At 47.9% G+C, this 16,250-nt stretch overlaps 1 protein-coding gene and 1 non-coding gene across 10 annotated transcripts in view; one reads left to right on the top strand and one right to left on the bottom strand.

Moving 5' to 3' along the window:
• The window catches only part of RNF144A (ring finger protein 144A), a 118,567-nt gene extending 112,006 nt beyond the window's left edge, over positions 1–6,561 (top strand). For all 9 annotated transcript variants that reach the window (XM_072771206.1, XM_072771202.1, XM_072771209.1 and 6 more), the window contains one exon: positions 2,171–6,561. In XM_072771206.1, the coding sequence (XP_072627307.1) occupies positions 2,171–2,302 (132 nt within the window). In that variant the 3' untranslated portion in view covers positions 2,303–6,561. The remainder of the gene's footprint in view (positions 1–2,170) is intronic.
• A 5,759-nt stretch (positions 6,562–12,320) lies between these two features.
• On the bottom strand, positions 12,321–12,427 carry LOC140602050 (U6 spliceosomal RNA). The gene has a single exon (XR_012005089.1). It is a non-coding gene; the product is annotated as a U6 spliceosomal RNA (small nuclear RNA).
• Between the last annotated feature and the right edge of the window lie 3,823 nt (positions 12,428–16,250).

Below are 16,250 nucleotides of genomic sequence, written 5' to 3'. Positions count from 1 at the left end.
CAAGTGCCAGTGTCATGCATTCACCCTGCTGTGTCTTTGATTTTGGCTTGTTGTCCCCCAGCCCTGGAGTACGGTGTGTAGAACCCTCTGGAAGGGAGGATTTGGAAGGTGCCCGTTTCTATCCAGCTGGTTCGTCTCCTGAACATCTGTTGCACGTTTACTATGGGAGACACGGTGGGCTGTGCGTGGCCACAGAACCCGCGCTCTACTCTGAAGCTGCGGTGTGAGCTCAGCCTGAGGGCTCAGCCAGACCTTGAGATCTCAGAGGTGGGCAGTACGAACAAGGCCGCGTATGCGGTGGCTCCCTCTGGAGCCTGGCACCGTTGACACATCCGTGTCACCTGCAGTGCAAAACCTAGTGCCTGACACACAGTTAGAACATGCTCGCTGACTGGGTATTTTTGTTTTGTGATCTTTGCTTTTCCTATCTCATTCCTTACTGCCGGCTGCCTTCCTTCTGGCAGTATCTGCATCTTCTTGTCACCGACCAGCAAGAGATGGATAGCCTTGTTTTAGGAAGCGGCGGGCATAGCAAGAGGCAAGATAGGGTGGAAGCCAAGATGTGTCACTGGCCCAGAATGCAAGCATCTGGTCAAGGATTTCGATAGGGTTTCAACTGCAAAGAATCCTGGCTTCTTTGGGACTGACCGAGTCTTCCAAGTAGTTGAGGTTGTGTGCGGGCCCTCGAAATAACCGTTTTCTGGGGGTTTTCAAGTATTCTGAGGTATTGGTGTGCACGTGATTTTAACAAAAGCTGATCCGATTTCACAGCCCGTAATTCCACCATCGACGCTAGGTTCAGACAAGTGGGCTGAGCCAGCTGGGCGGAAAACACGGGTCAACTTATGAATGCAGTGTGGTGCCTGTGTGGCGGAATGGAAGGTCTACTTTCCTGCACACATCTGGGGTGCTCTAGCCTGGGATCATACTTCAGGGTTGATAATGGCCCTTAGAGATCTTGTACCTCATTTGTTTATTTTTATAGTTGAGAAAAATGGGGCAGAATGGGAATTAGAGCAGAGTGCCCGGTGCCTCCATGTATTTATCGCTGTGAACAGTAGGTGGCGGGCTGACTCCAACCTCAGATCTCCGCTCCGGGCCGCCCTCTGCCGGGAAGGGTGCGGCCCCGCAGGCGGCTGTCCAAGAGGAAACACCCTGCTTTTCTGGCCAATTCGCTCTGCCTGTCTTAGCTGACAGTGTGTCCACATTTACTCACGCCCAGGCGTGAGCGTGTGTTATAAAACTAAGTCAAAACGTGTAACGGTTTAAAAAAAAACAGCCCTGTGTTTTTGACTCCTCCAGAAATGACACAGGGGTGCTGCCTCCCTAATGCCCGGTGCCTGAGTCCCTCCTGTTCTCTCACCTGGAACACACTGTCCTAGTCTTTCCAGGACACTATCCACCTCCTCATCTTTATCGTCTTCCCCTTCACAAATGCCTGGCCCATGGGCTCCCTTTATACCTGGAAACCTGATGGCAGTTTTTGTAAAATGTATAGTCGGTTAAATCTTGGGTCTCTTTCCATCAAACTGGGTGCTCCCCTAGGGCCACAGTGTGATGTGTCTCCATATTTGTAATAGCCTGGCTCAGAGGAGGCTTGTTGGCTAATTGGATGTGTAATTGGATGGTGGTTTGGGTGCTTAGGTGGAAGGGGGGGCAGGAAAGGGAAAAGAAGAAAAAGAAATGAAGGGAAGGGCAGGGGGAGTCAGGGGAAGGAAGGGGATGGAAGGAAGTATTGGTGGGTGAGTGGATAAATGAATGGGCAGGTGATGGATGGATGGATGGATGGATGGATGGGGGATAGAATAGGTGATGGATGGACGGGTGGGTGGGTGACAGGAGGATGGGTGATGGATGGGTGGGTGGGAGGATGGTGGGGATGGATGATGGATGGATGGGTGGGAGGATGGTGGGGATGGGTGGATGGATGGATGGATGGATCGATGCCTGGGTAGATGAATAGTGGGTAAGGGATGGGTGGACAGTGAGTGCATGGATGGATGGTTGATGGACAAATGGATAGATGAGTAGATGGGTGGCTGAGTGGACGCATAAATGGATGATGGACGGGTAGATGACGGGTGGGTGGATGGTCGTGTGGTTTATACTTTGGCTCTGGAACCTGCAGGCTAGTCACCTCACCCTCTGCTCCTGTGTTTCCTTCTTGCAGGTCGTGGGCATTTTTGCTGGATTTGGGCTCCTGCTATTGGTGGCCTCGCCTTTCCTGCTCTTGGCCACGCCGTTTGTACTTTGCTGCAAGTGCAAGTTCAGTAAAGGTGACGACGACCCATTACCCACCTAGAGGAAGGCACGATGCTGGAACAAGACCCCTGCCTCTGGGAAGCGTGGCTCTCCCCCACCCCACCCCGCCGTCCCCTCTCACTAAACATCTTTCTTGCCTTATGTGCCCCATTGAGCTTCAGTGTCACGCCGGATGCCGTGATTTCAGGGAGTGATGTCAGAGCGTGCGCCGAGGCCCAGGGTGCGGCCCCCCGGGCGTGGGGAAGGCAGGCTGGCGTGGGTAGGGCACGTCCCCACACAATCCGTCTCCGCCGACTTGACAAGGGAGGCGCCGCATGAAGCAAGCAGGGCGGTTTTCTCCCAGTGGTGATAGACTAGGAGTGTCTGGGGTTTGCCTGAGACCCTCTCGTGCAAAATGTTGTCCGTCTCCTCTTTGGCGTCCAGATGGCGCCACGTTGCTGAAAGAAGAAGTCTTTGGAGGATTACAACTCACTTCAGACAGAATCCGATAATTCTGACTTGAGGAAAGCACTCTGTTTATGACAACTGTTTTTATTACTAATGGCATTTAGTAAAATCCTTTTTAGAAGGTGTTTTTTTTCTTTCTTTCTTTTTTTCCAACTGAGTAGTGAAAAATCAACAAGGTGCATCTACACCATCCTATGCCTTTCTTGAAATGTGCATTTTAGGAAGATACCGTTAAACGACTTTTCTGGCTCGGCCACTTTTCAGGAGATTTAGAAAGCCTTACGCGCTCTTTGTGTTTTTCTCGAAACTCGTAATGACGTTTTGAACACTGTACGCAGCGTACCGTTACCAACGTGGGTCCCTATGTTGTTGCATTTCTTTGAAAATGACCAATGTGTTTAAAGGAGTATCTTCATCATTAGATTTTCCTTTTTTTTTTTTTTTTCTTCTCTCTCTTTGGGGGCTTCTCTCTTCTCATCCAGGTATGAGCAAATATTTTTTAATGTCTTTGGAAACCAAATGCTTTACTTGGGAATCGTTCTGCTGGGAGCCACTGTGGCTTGGCTGCTTGCCTCAGCGTCCTCGTGGCAACAGGGAGAAGAGAACAGTGCTATTGGTCCTCACCGGCAGGGCTTCCTGGCAGGACTGGACGACTCCTGGGGGCTAGGGGAGAAGCTTCCCAATTTTCTGTTTTTTGTTTTGTTTTGTTTTTTTGTTTTTTTGTTTTTTGTTTTTAACTAAGTTATTTTGGAGAAATCTGTATCGTACACTGTTCCAGGTCCTGTTGCTAACCATTTTGCCCCACGGGGGGGGGGGGGGGACAAAAACCTTCCATTTCACTTAGTTATTTCGATTAGAGGATCTTACCAACTTAGCATCTCCTAGGCTGTGGGTGACAGTTACCATAGAAGCAGAATGCACGGATCGATAAGACACACATTGCTCCATCAGTTGACTTTCAAAAGTGGAGAAAGTGTGTTCTTTCCAGAGGGTTGGCTTTAATATGACTTTTAAAGCCACCTGAGCAAACTGATTGCATTGAACCTGGGACTTCTAAAAATAAAAGAAAGGCAAATGTAGGTTTATCCTAGTGGGACTTTTAAAAACTCATTACACATTCCACAAAGGAGTGAAATGGAAACAAAATATGACTTGTTTGCTTGTTGCAAGCATATTTTTAAAATGGTGGGGTTTTTTTTTTGTTTGTTTGTTTTTTTGTTTTGTTTCGTTTTTGGTATGTTTGACTTCTGCATTTGTGTGTTGGCCTCGGTTGCTGCTTTGCTTCCCCGTATAGAAATTTCTTCCTTTGTTCCTAACATTTGAGAGGTTAGAAGAAACTGTACCCCTTCACTCTCCACCTGTGGTATTAGTTATCTTTATGAAATCGAAGCCATTAGGAAACTAATCTGTGTCAAAATCACATTTCAGAACATTCTCCTTACAACCACAGTTGAATTTTTAATTCAGTAACAAAACAAGAACACACCTGAAATTGTCTTTTCAATGAAGCCCGGACAGTGAGTCCCTGTAGGTGGATTTGTCATGACAGGGTCTGGTGGTAAATGGCTTTGCAGAGAAGGTGACACTCCAGGAGTCGGGGGCCCAGGCTGGGATCCGTGGGTGCACTTGTCTAGCCAGACCCTTTAAGATGCCTATCAAAGCCAGCAGACTCGTGGCCCTGTTTCCGGTGTTCAGGGGGCAGGCCTCACCCCATCCTGGTCCACCTTTACTGTGCAGGGTGCTTCCCATTGCATATCATACACAGTCTGCATAGTAGTACCCCTTTCCTTTGGGGTGGGACCTAAGCCTTTGGAAAGGATACATTCTCTGGGCTGGAGCCCAGATCTCTTAATTTTTAATGGATTGGGCTGTTCATCTAGCCTGGAGAAATCCATAAGCAAATCCTGCACATCCATAGCCTCAGCCATCCTTGTGCCTTCACCTCTGACACATTTCCCAAGCGCGTGGTTCGACCTAGGTAGGGACCACGGAGATTCTGGGGCCGGCCACAGCCAAAGTAGCATCTGCTTGCTCTGATTTTTTGCACCAAGCATGCTTCACTTTGCTTGGTTTGATTTCATAGTAACATGACTAAAACTCTCCGTTCCTTAGGAAGATACCAGCAGGATTGCATTGAGGTGTCATGCGTAAACTTGCTTTTCTGCAGCCCGACTCCTCTGTTTCAGTAGGGAATGCCATTCATTCCCATCATTGGTGGGGATGCAATATTAACCACGCATGATGTAAAATGTACACAGAGCGTGGGAAGATGGCCCGCGTCTTGGATTTTAACCTTGCCTTGCCATCACTCCCCAGGGGAACTTGGGGAGCTCTACACTTCATAGGTGGGGTGTTAAATGGCATAGCTTGTCTTAGTTGAAAATTACATTCACTTTCACGGATGGTTTTCATGCCGACGTTCTGGAAGCACATGTATGTTTATTCCTTTAGAGGCCTTGAAATCCTGGAGGAGGGGAAGAGGACCCCTCGACCATGGCCGATGCGACTGGTATCTGGTTGGGGTGGCGCTGGAGGGCATGGCTGACCTTCGGTCGTCTGTGTCCCTCTGACCCTCTCATACAGTTTTCTTGGACGTGCCTGGCCTATCGGTCTGGCTCCGTCATGTACCGTGTAGCCGGGCCCTGGAGCTTTGTGACGGTCACAGGAGGCCAGTGCCCTCAGAGAAGGAGTCGCCGTAGATACTCACATAGCACAGATTGACTCGGGATCTGAGCATAGTCAGTTCCTTCGATTGCATGAGCCGCCATCCAGATCAGTTCTTCCTCACCCCCCCGGGAGCAACCAGAGACTAGGGAACCACCGTGTGGCACCCTCCTAACCAAATTCTCTCGACAACATTCGATTCCATAAAACCAGTGTAGGAACCAGGCCGATTGCTGACCAGAATGCAGGGCCCACGGGGAAAAGGATTCCCAGGTACGCAAAAATTACTCCAAGATGACTCTGTCTTTTTCATCTTCTATCGTAAAGTTAAAAGTTATTTAACAGGTTAGAAGAGGACATTTTCCCTTGGTAGTCTTTAACAATTAGGGGATTGGAAAGAACCAGGGTGGGCTTTTTGTATATTTCTCAGATTCTCATTTATTAATAAATGCCCCTGTATATAAATATAAATATATAAATATATATATAAATCACAGTGAAATCATCAAGGGAGAAACATTTTGCATGTATAAAGCTTCATGAAGGTCTCTTTAAAAAAAAAATACCAAAGCTTGTTTATTCCTTATAATTAACCCAAGTCCTTATGAAAATACACAAAACGAAGAGATTATGGCTGGTGTTGCCAAAAATGCCAAATAGGACGACGGGCCTGCACTCAAATATAGTTGCTAATGCGTCAGTCCTAGGAGAGCATGCTGTTTTGGTATGTAAAGCCCACGGGCTCCATTCTCCCTTTGGTTTATATAACCCTGTCTTCCACACTTCTGGGAGCCTTTGGTGAGGGGTAGGTACCTGCCACATGCCTGACCTTTCCTTCCTTCTTTGCTCATTTTACCATGGGTATATTTTAATCTTGTATAAAAATATGCATGAGTGGGTCATGCACATGTATACAGTACGTATTTTACATGCAGTGGTTAAAAAAAAAGTTCGGTTTGTGTTTTTTGAAATGTCAGTACATTTTGTGCCACTAACACTGTGATGTATAAAAGAGCTGTTTGAATGCCTTTTAATGTTGTGTTTTGTACTTTGGAATCACATGGAAAAGTTTGATTTGTAATTTCAATACATATTTTAAATGTATTGTGTCTTACGTAGTTTGTCCCCCCTTTAGAAGGGATTTCTTTTTAAAGAGATTTTGGCTGGAATACAGGTTACTTTTGTAAATCCTGTCTGGCTCCATCTTTTTGTACATTCTTCGTTGACTCCTGGAGATTGAAAACAGGATGATTGGGGGTGGGAGGGAGGAAAGGCATGTGGGAAAGTGATCTCCCACCACTGGGGGGAATGCTTTTCTGTTCTGAGGTTTTCTCTGTTGGGGGTGTGCTCAGCTCTCGGTGCCAAATGGATCCGAGTCGCTGGGTAAGTGGCCGCACATTCACCCTCCTCCTCATGGCGCCAACCCAGAAACATGGCATCAGCAAGCATCTCCGCGTTGGCTGCCTCCCTGCCCGAGACAAGTACTTACAAACCTATCAGAATTGATGGGCAGCATCATGACAATGAGCCTTTTTTTTACTACTGGGGGAAAAAAAGAATCAACACAGATGCTGCTTGTTTTCATAGTAACTCTGATAACTCACCTCGACTTTCATTTCCTTGTTTAAACCTCACAGGAGAATATATACCACATCCATCGATGTGAAGCAGCAGGCTAGGGACAGACACCTGTTCCTGATACTGTGGTACATTTCAAAACCATCCTCAGAATCTTAAGGTGCAGATCAGAGGAGCTGTGTTTTGTTAACCAGGGATTTGTTGCTGGCACCAAAGACACTATTTCTAGTCATGAGGAGCTCCTGGTCTAGATGGGAGGCAGATCTGCCAATTAGCGATGAGAATAAGGTGTGGCAGGTGCTATGGTGGGGATTTGCACAGCACTTAGCCTGGGGGGAAGGTCAGAGGAGGCTGCTGGGAGGATGCTGTAGGTGACCTGGGTCTTGCAGATGAGTAGGTGTCAGCTAAGCAACACACACAGCAGGAATGTCCCAAAAGAATGGCCAATAGGTGCAGTTGGAGTTTGGTCCAACTGGTATACCTGAGTGTCAGTTACTCAAGAGTCCAACCTCGAGGGCACAGTGTGCAGAGCCTGGGAACTCGGCCTTCACTCTAAAGCTACGGGGAGTGGAAGAGGGCTGCCATACAAGTTACTGCAGACTGGGGGCCTTAGCAGAAGTTTCTTCTCTCATGGTTTTGGAGGCTGGAAGTCCGAGATCAAAGTGTCATCAGGGTTGTGGGTGAGGACCATGAGGAAGATTCTGTTCCCGGCCTCTCCCCCGGCTTCTCGTGGTTTGCTGGCAATTCTTCACCGTCCAAAAAAAAAAAAAAAAAAAGAAAAAAAGAAAAAAAATTATTCACCTTCCTTGACTTGTAGATTGCATTACCTGGGTCTCTATCATCCTCACATGGTGTTTTCCCTGGATGCGTGTCTGTGTCCAAGTATCCTCTTCATGAGAACACGAGTCATTGTATTTGGGCCCACCCTAGTCCACTCTGACCTCGTCTTAACTTGATCATCTTCAGAGACCCTATCTCACATTCACAGGCCTTGGTGGTCAGGACTCCCAACATCTCTGGGAACACAAGAAAGCCCATCCACGGGTCCAAGCCCGAGCACGGTCCACAGGTGGACAGTCTTTCCCTGGTGAGGCCAAACAGGGAAGGCAGACAGGAACAGAAGGTGAAGGGTTACCCAGGCGGGGTCCAGAAGCTCCTCTTGATACGGCCCCCTCACCCCCAAAATAGTCCTTCCCCACTCTGGGTGAGCTTTGATTCCTTGAGATACCTTAGAATGTGGGAAGGGCCCCAGAGAACACTCTGCTTAGAAACAATGACTTTATTTTTTTTATTTTATTTTATTTTATTTTAATTTTTATTTATTTATGATAGTTACAGAGAGAGAGAGAGAGAGAGAGGCAGAGACACAGGCAGAGGGAGAAGCAGGCTCCATGCGCCAGGAGCCCGATGTGGGATTCGATCCCGGGTCTCCAGGATCGCGCCCTGGGCCAAAGGCAGGCGCCAAACCGCTGCGCCACCCAGGGATCCCGAAACAATGACTTTAAAGGAAAATATTTTCTTGGATGCTTTCAGATACTGTGAACCAAACCTGCCTCACCTCGCACCCTCCCCTCATTTATGACATAACCTCTTGGGGTGTCTGGATCAGTATCTGGCTGGAGATGATGGCCATTGCATGATAAACACTCCCTCCCAGAGCAACACTGTGTGTAGATGAACCTGATTCTCAAAACCCCTCTGGAAAAGAAAGTATTATTATTCTCAAAATTCTTCACTTTATAAGCAAGGGGACTGAAGCTCTTGTTAAGAGTTACTCCGTACCAGGGACTGGTAGACTGTGGAGCAGAGGCCCAACCCCACAGTTTGTAGAGAGAAAACTCAGGACTTAAGCAGACACCAAAAGCCACTTCAAGGGCAAGGGACAGTGGTGACCAGGGGAACCTCTTTTCAGAAAGAGTTTCAGAGATGTGGGAATAGGGCAGCCTTGTTGGTGTCAGGAGGATTAACCACAGGATGAAGACTTATCCAAACCATGTGTCCAGGACGACAAAGTACTTCCTAGGACAGGACCACCGTGGAAGTGGGCATTCCCCACGGTATGACATGGAATAGAAATAGGAGCCAGGGTGAAATTGAAAACTGCAGATGTAAATGTTAACAAAGGCCACTCGGCACCTTCTGGAAGAGATTCACTTTAGCTGAAGGCCAGGTCTGAATGTGCAGGTGAGGCATGAGACAGCCAAAACCGGGCCTTTGCGCCTACACCGGACCCCTGCTTTACAGAAGTCATGGACAACGAGAACACCAAGAGATGCGGAGCGTCCTAACCCCTGTCCTCATGGAGCTCGAGGTCTAGTGGGGTCTACAGGCGAACCAGCCCCCATCCTACATGAGGGCACAGGGACCTTGGGAGGATATAGATTCTTAGTAACGAAAGTGACAGATGAGAAGTGACTAATGAGGTCACGTAACGTCCCTCTGGGGAGATAGGATCTCTGGAGATTTTGTTGTTCTGGTTCCACCTGACAGCCAAGGACCTTAAAAAACAATCCTTGTGATCTGCAAAGGGGAAAGGACAAAAACTCAACCACGCTAGGCTACTTGAGAAATGTCAGGGACAGGAGGATGAGGGTGCGGTTAGTGTACACTTGGCTTCTCTCTTCTGCACAACGGGTGTGTTGTCCGTGCACAATGAACCTTAAATAATAATTGAATATTTTTCTTATTAATGGCTGAGGAGTTATCAGCAGGTTAATGAAACATGCAGATGATACTGGATGGAGAGTTACTACAAACACCTATTAGCAGCAGACAATGCAGGGGGACAGAAAAGAAGGAACGTCGCAACCACGCAAACTTGTGTTTGCAATACGCAAGCGAAAGCACCTGCGAAAAAATGCACACGGGGCGGGGGTGGCCGAGGTAGATGCAGGGCTGGAAGGGAGAGTAGCTTTTCTGGCGCCGTTTGGCCCCTGCCCGCCGCCTCCTCCGCCCACTCCACCTCGCGAATCTCTTCTAGGTCACCGTAGCTGTGGATTCTGCAGCCCTGCCAACTCCGCTTCCTGCCTTCAGAGTTCTCTGAGCAGCGTGCCTGACGCACCCCGCGAGCTTTCCCTCCTGTTAGGCAGCTCCCTTTGCAGGTTTTGTGGCCTGTCCTTGAAGCCAACACTTAATTCAGATCCCGTGGCTTTCCTACCTGGTCTTGGTCCTCTTTTCCCTTAACTTCCATGTCTACCCTGGAGGAGTCATGCGTGCCTTGCTTGTCTGCAGATCCCAGGTATCTGCATGCATGGTACTCGGGACCATATGGACCCCGTGCACCAGAAGCTCCCCGACAGCCTGTTTGCCTGGTGCAGCATGTGGGCAAGCTCCCTTTGGAGCTCTGAGTCCCGTGGGGCCTCCATCTGCCAAGATCCCTGACATTCCCTGCCCAGGACTGCACAATCTGGCCCCCGAGAGCTCCCGCCTGTCTGGTGTTTATCAAAGAAAAGGCTCCAACGCCAGCTGGAGGTGAGTAGGGAGGCTTTGGGAAGTAAGTTACGGCCTGAGTGCTGGTGAAATAGAGGGTTAAAACTACCAAGCTGTGTCTTTGTGTCACACAGAACTGTCTCCCTTGGAGACAATGACACGGTGCAGCGTGTTGTATCCATTTACAGTATATTCTAAGCTATCTGATGGCCGACTCATTTCCTCTTGACCCATCGAGCCCCGTGTCAAGTGTAGCACCTGATGCACAATAAAGACTTAATGTTTGCAGAGTGAGTGCTCTGTGGTTGATTCCAGAAGCAGGATTTGAGGGACGCCTGTGGCTTCCCCCTTCAGTGGTTGAGCATCTACCTTCAGCTCAGGTCCGGGTCCCCAGATCCAGGATCAAGTCCTACATTGGGCTCCCTGCACGGAGCCTGCTTCTCCCTCTGCCTGTGTCTCTGCCTCTCTCTGTGTGTCTCTCATGAATAAATAAAATCTTTAAAAAAAAGAAGAAGCAAAATTTAGGAACAGCTTAGTGAGGAAGGACTTTTCTGGTGTGGAGGATCAGAAACTGGATGGCCCTTTGGGCAAGAATGTTGTAGAGGCACCAGGGTGTCAGGGGATCATGAGACCTGGCCTTTCATTCCCAGCGCACTCAGCTAATGAACTAATTCAGCTGAGTAGCTGAATGCACTCGAGCATTTTCCCTGATTCTCAAGTTTATTTAACAAATAGTGACAACAGGCCCCCTTCTAACTACTCCACTGGACGGCATAAGCATAATGGATGGGCATGTGACTGTTTGCTCTTTGTGTGTACTTACTAGAGTGGCTTCATCCTTCCTATGAAGATTGGAGTTACCATCTTACAATTCCCAGCAGTCTTAGAATTATCAAATTTCAGTTGCCCTCCGTCAATCTGAATATATTTTAGGTAGTCCTGCTAGCACTGTGATAATCCCCGGAGGTGGGCAGGTAGGAACTGAAAAGAATCCTAGTACTTTTTCTCATAGAAATCTTCCTGGAAGAGCAAACGTCAAGCAGATATTTGTCGGAGGACACAAGTATTCACAAAGCAGAGGGACCAGTGGGTCAGTAGTTGTTTGAGGAGCTTCCTGGAAGAAACATCATTGGGACTGAGGGTTGAGGGAGGTGTAGGTTCAAATGGTGGAAGGGGAGCAGAGGCGTTGCCTGGTGTCGAGCTTCTAACAAGCTGGGTGCTTTATACACGTGGCTTAATCCTCACTACACTAAGGAGATAAAAATAATGATCTTGGTGGCGTGACTACTGACAACGTGCCTCGTACAGTGCTAGATATTTAAGGTACAAAGATGAATCAACCTGATACCAAGGGAACACTCTAAGAGCCAAGACTAGTAGGAATTAGGTCAGAAGTGGAGGAAAGAGAAGAAAAGTAAGAATCAAGACAAAGCTGCTCCAGGCAGAGGGGGTAACGCAAGAGCACAAGCTATGGAGGCCAGTTGTGAAACACGAGGGTGTGTACAGGGACAGTACAAAGTCAAAGCTGTCATCAGAGTTTGTTTTAGCTTTGTCTGAGGGGAAAATTTCAAGCAAAGACACAATGATCCAGTCTAGTGTAAGGAACCCAGATGGATTCAACATCTGTCTTCAACGATCATCAGAGCATGGCGGCCAACTCTTGTGTTCTCCGTATCTCGTTCACTTTCTCCAGCTTTTCTATTTTGAAGCCAATATCAGGTATCTTTTGATCAATTTGTGAGTATTTCCCCAGATGTTTTTAAAAGGTAAGGGCTGTATCCACCAGAACTCTAATACCATTATCCCATCTAAAAAAAAATCAACAATTATTACTTGATATCACAAATTTCTCATCAGCGTTTCAATTTCTCGTATTATTCTACAGCTTTTTATATTAGTTGGTTTATTTATTTATTTATTTATTTATTTATTTATTTATTTAAAATATGGAATGCTTCATGCATTTGCGTGTCATCCTTGCGCAGGGGCCATGCTAATCTTCTCTGTATCATTCCAATTTTAGCATATGTGCTGCCGAAGTGAGCACTATTAGTTGGTTTTAGACAGAATCTAAGAAAGGTGCAAATATTGCAGGTGGACGTCCCTAACCTGAAGTTTTAGTTTGCAGTGTTCCTCGCCGTCCCGTGCTCCATGTCCCCCACAGCACCTCCGGCCCGACACTGTCGGAGTCGGGCAGCAGTGGGGGCGTCTGTACAGATTTCCCGGTGGAGTTACTGCCCCAAACCTGCAGAGGAAAACAGGGCTTTCGATGGAGATGCTGAGCGGCCATGCAGACAGAGGCCTGGGCCGGGAGGAGGCAGGTCCCTCCAGGTCCCTCGGTCGGTACCAGGAGCCAGAGGTCGGGCAATTTCCATCCATCCCCGTGAGAGCACATGCTGATGGCTGAGAAGCTGAGACTTCCCCACCTGGTGCTTTGTGACCGTGGAACTTAACCCCAAATCAAAGCCGAGGGAGCAACCCTGAGCCAGATGCCAGGGGCTGGGGGCGGGGGACGCGGGGAATGCCCTGAATGGATTACTTAATGGAAAATGTTTAAAAGTTAATTTCCTTGAGCAAAAAGGGGCGCTGGAGGCAGAAAGACACGGTGATACTTTGCGGACATCAGAATCTGTCGAAAGCCTGGCATAGCTGCTGCAGGTGCCGAGGCTCTGGGGTTGCTGGCCCAGGAAAGCAGCGTGCTTACATGTTCATTTCGGTCACATCCGTGTCCTGAAGTGTAACCCACCTTCTCGGAGTTGCAGCCCATCAGGATAAGGTTGAAAACAGGGCCTTTCTAGACAGAATCGACCGCTAAGCAGAGGCCCGCTGACCATCTTTCCTTCTCTCCCCACACTTGCCTTGAGCTCCTCTCGCACGTTTTTCTCTCCTATCTTTTGTCCCTTGCAGGACTTTCTTTAAAACTTTTGAAAGTCTCGGATCACTTCTAATGTTTTTCTAACGATAAGGTTTCTGGGTGAGGGGTCGGTAGTTGAGAGGAGGTTGACAAAGACCACACGGCGCAGGTCCACGTGGACGAGCGTCCGTGTGACCACCAGCCGTCGTTCTCGAAGCGCACGGCAACCTGCAGGGCTGGGTGCTACTTTTGTTGCCCTCAGATTCCCAAGGAGTCAGCCAGACGAATACTCGGGTGCCCTCTGTAGTCTTCCCCTCTTGCCAAAACTGCAGCCAGAATAAACCAACAATGAAATGGAAAGGCAAGGCCATTATGTTTTTCTGAAGCTCCAAATTGCTGTTCCAGATTTAGCTCTGATGTTTCCAGCTCCTGCTCCCTAACCACAACCACGTCGTCCTTCACTGTCCCAGACCACAAGAGAGAAGGCCCGGAATTTCCCACCCTCTCTTCTCACCTGGAAGTTCTCCTAACCTCCAAGAGACCCACTCATGTCCCATCCTGGGTAAGGCCTCTTCTGTGGATCCAGCCACTCCCCTGCCCCACTGTCGGGACCGGCATCTGCAGCCCCTCCTTCCTCCTACACCCAGTACCCTTTGGCCTAGCCACCAGCTTGGCACTTGAGATTAATTGCAATGACAAATTTATGAGTCTGTATCCTTTGTGGAATGTACTTTCCTTGAAAGAACATGAGGCCTACGTCTACTCTTTATTTTCCCTAGTGTCTAGGAGATGGGCAAAATGATCTCTAAAAGGGCAGATGGAAACTGTAGAATCAAAAGCAAATAAAACAATATTTTGGTGACCCGGTCTCTGCTAAGGTAGTGGCTTGAGTAGTCCTACTGTGTTCACCCCCGACAGGGAAGTTCGTCACAGAAATAAACAAGCTGCTAGCATTCAGACCTGAGCTTCATTATCAGGTCCAAATTAATTCCCAATGTTCAGGCAAATGTGGAACGTGGCCCTCTGACAACTCATACCAGGCTTGCTTATGTAAATATTTTTCTGCAAGTTTTATGGGTCTGAGTTGGGGTCTGACTTCCAATGTCAGCAGAGAACCCTGATGGGAGTATAACGTTCCCAGCAGGCTTCAGTTGAATATTTATGAGTAGTCTCTGTAGTCTCTGCCTTCTATTGTTCCTGGAAGACTTCTATTATTTAGACAGTAATTAATCATATTCCAAGGGAAAATGCATGGAGCCAAGCCCCACGGTGAGGTTTCTGATGGCTTTTTCTTCCCAGATGAGCAAAATAATAACAGCAACCAAAAAGTTTCCCAAAGAATTGCTTGTCTCCTATGTCAATCTGTGCACAATTCCATGGGGCCCCGTAGAATTCCATTGCCAAGCAGCCAGTCCTGGAAAAACACAGGTCAAGAATGAGTCTCCTGCTGTTAGATTTTGCTGATTGTTGGCACACCCGTTCTTTGGAGTTCACGGTTTAGGCCAGACGCAGAGGCCTAGAATTCCATCTCACACTTGCTTCTGCTAGGGGTAGTAGCAAAGCTCTTCTAATTATCCAACACAGGAATGAGAAAGAGTCCTAGGGTCTCAGAAGTTAACATGTGGGAAGGCCCACTCTGTGCTTTACCTATATGAATTGACATATAATTACGTAGCAAACATTGGATGTAGTGTAAGTCATCTATATTAAACGGTAGGCATATTCCCCCAGTTTATTCCCTTACAGATAAAACAAGAGCGCATCTGTTTGTTGTTGATGATTAACAAATCATCCCCAAATTCAGCAGCTTAAAAGAATGAGCATTTACCACCGCCTGTGGGTCTCGTGGCCACATGGGCACTCCTTCCAAAGTCTGGGGAGCTCACTCAGGCCCCCGTCATTACCTCCGGGTCTGCTGGGTACCTGGTGCTGCGGATCGAGGCTAGGGCCTGTTGTGTGCCTTGTACCTCAACTGGGACAGTTGGGCTGACTCAGCTGTGCTTCATGTGGACTCTCATTTCTGGCCATTTTGACAACCATTGTCCTCAGTCTGGCCTTGGTAGAGGTCAGAGAAGTAACAGAAAGACACATGGTCTCTGGAGGTCTAGGCATGAACCTATTTCATTTTAACTTTCCTGCATTTTCTGGTGTTTTGGTGGTGGTGTTTCCTTTTTGTTTTTTTGCCCAAGTCAATCTCAAGACTATTTTAGAGTTAAGAAGTTGGGAACTATATTCTTCCCCTTGATGGAAGTTGCTATAACATCACATTGCAAGGAGGGTGGGCAGAGGGAGGGCATCCAAGTATCACTCTCAGATGTGTTCTTAGTAGTGATGGGGAGTACTCGAAGAAAGGCTTTGCATCTCAACAGAGAAAGGTCACAAGGCATTGCATCTGTGGTAGGAAGGACATCGTTGTTCCAAGTTAAAGTAAATTGATCACAGACATCTCTGGAGGAGAGTGAGATAAATAAGGTTTGCTCACCATTGATTCCAGAGAGGATGGTGTTGAGCGAGACGGCGCAGAGGACAGCGTGGGTGATCCTGGAGCACAGATTGTGCAAGACAACAGTTAGGGATGCCAGTTTGTAGTAAATACAAACAGCTATTGCGTCTCACGTGCTTGTTAGTTGTCCGTGATTTTGCTTGGCTGTAGCAACAGGAATGGTAAAAGCTAACATTCACTGAGTGTTTAACATGCCCCCAGCATGGTGCTTGGTGTTCTAGAAACCCCTCTTCTTATTTTAGCCACTTGGAAACTCTGTGACTTTGGTACTCTCATTTCTACCTTGTAATTGAGCATAGAAGACTTAGACATTATAAAGGAAAGGAGGAGAACTGAGTGGGAAAAATTAGAGAGGGGGACAAGCCGTGAGAGACTCCTAACTCTGGGAAACAAAGGGCCACGGAAGGGGAGGCGGGTGGGGGGATGGGGTAACTGGGTGACGGGCGATGAGGATGGCACTTGATGGGATGAGCACAGGGTGTTATACTATATGCTGGCAAATTGAATTTAAAT

This window comes from Canis lupus, chromosome 12, assembly GCF_048164855.1.
Source record: "Canis lupus baileyi chromosome 12, mCanLup2.hap1, whole genome shotgun sequence".
NCBI lineage: Eukaryota > Metazoa > Chordata > Mammalia > Carnivora > Canidae > Canis > Canis lupus.
This window is presented reverse-complemented; position numbering and strand designations above follow the sequence as displayed.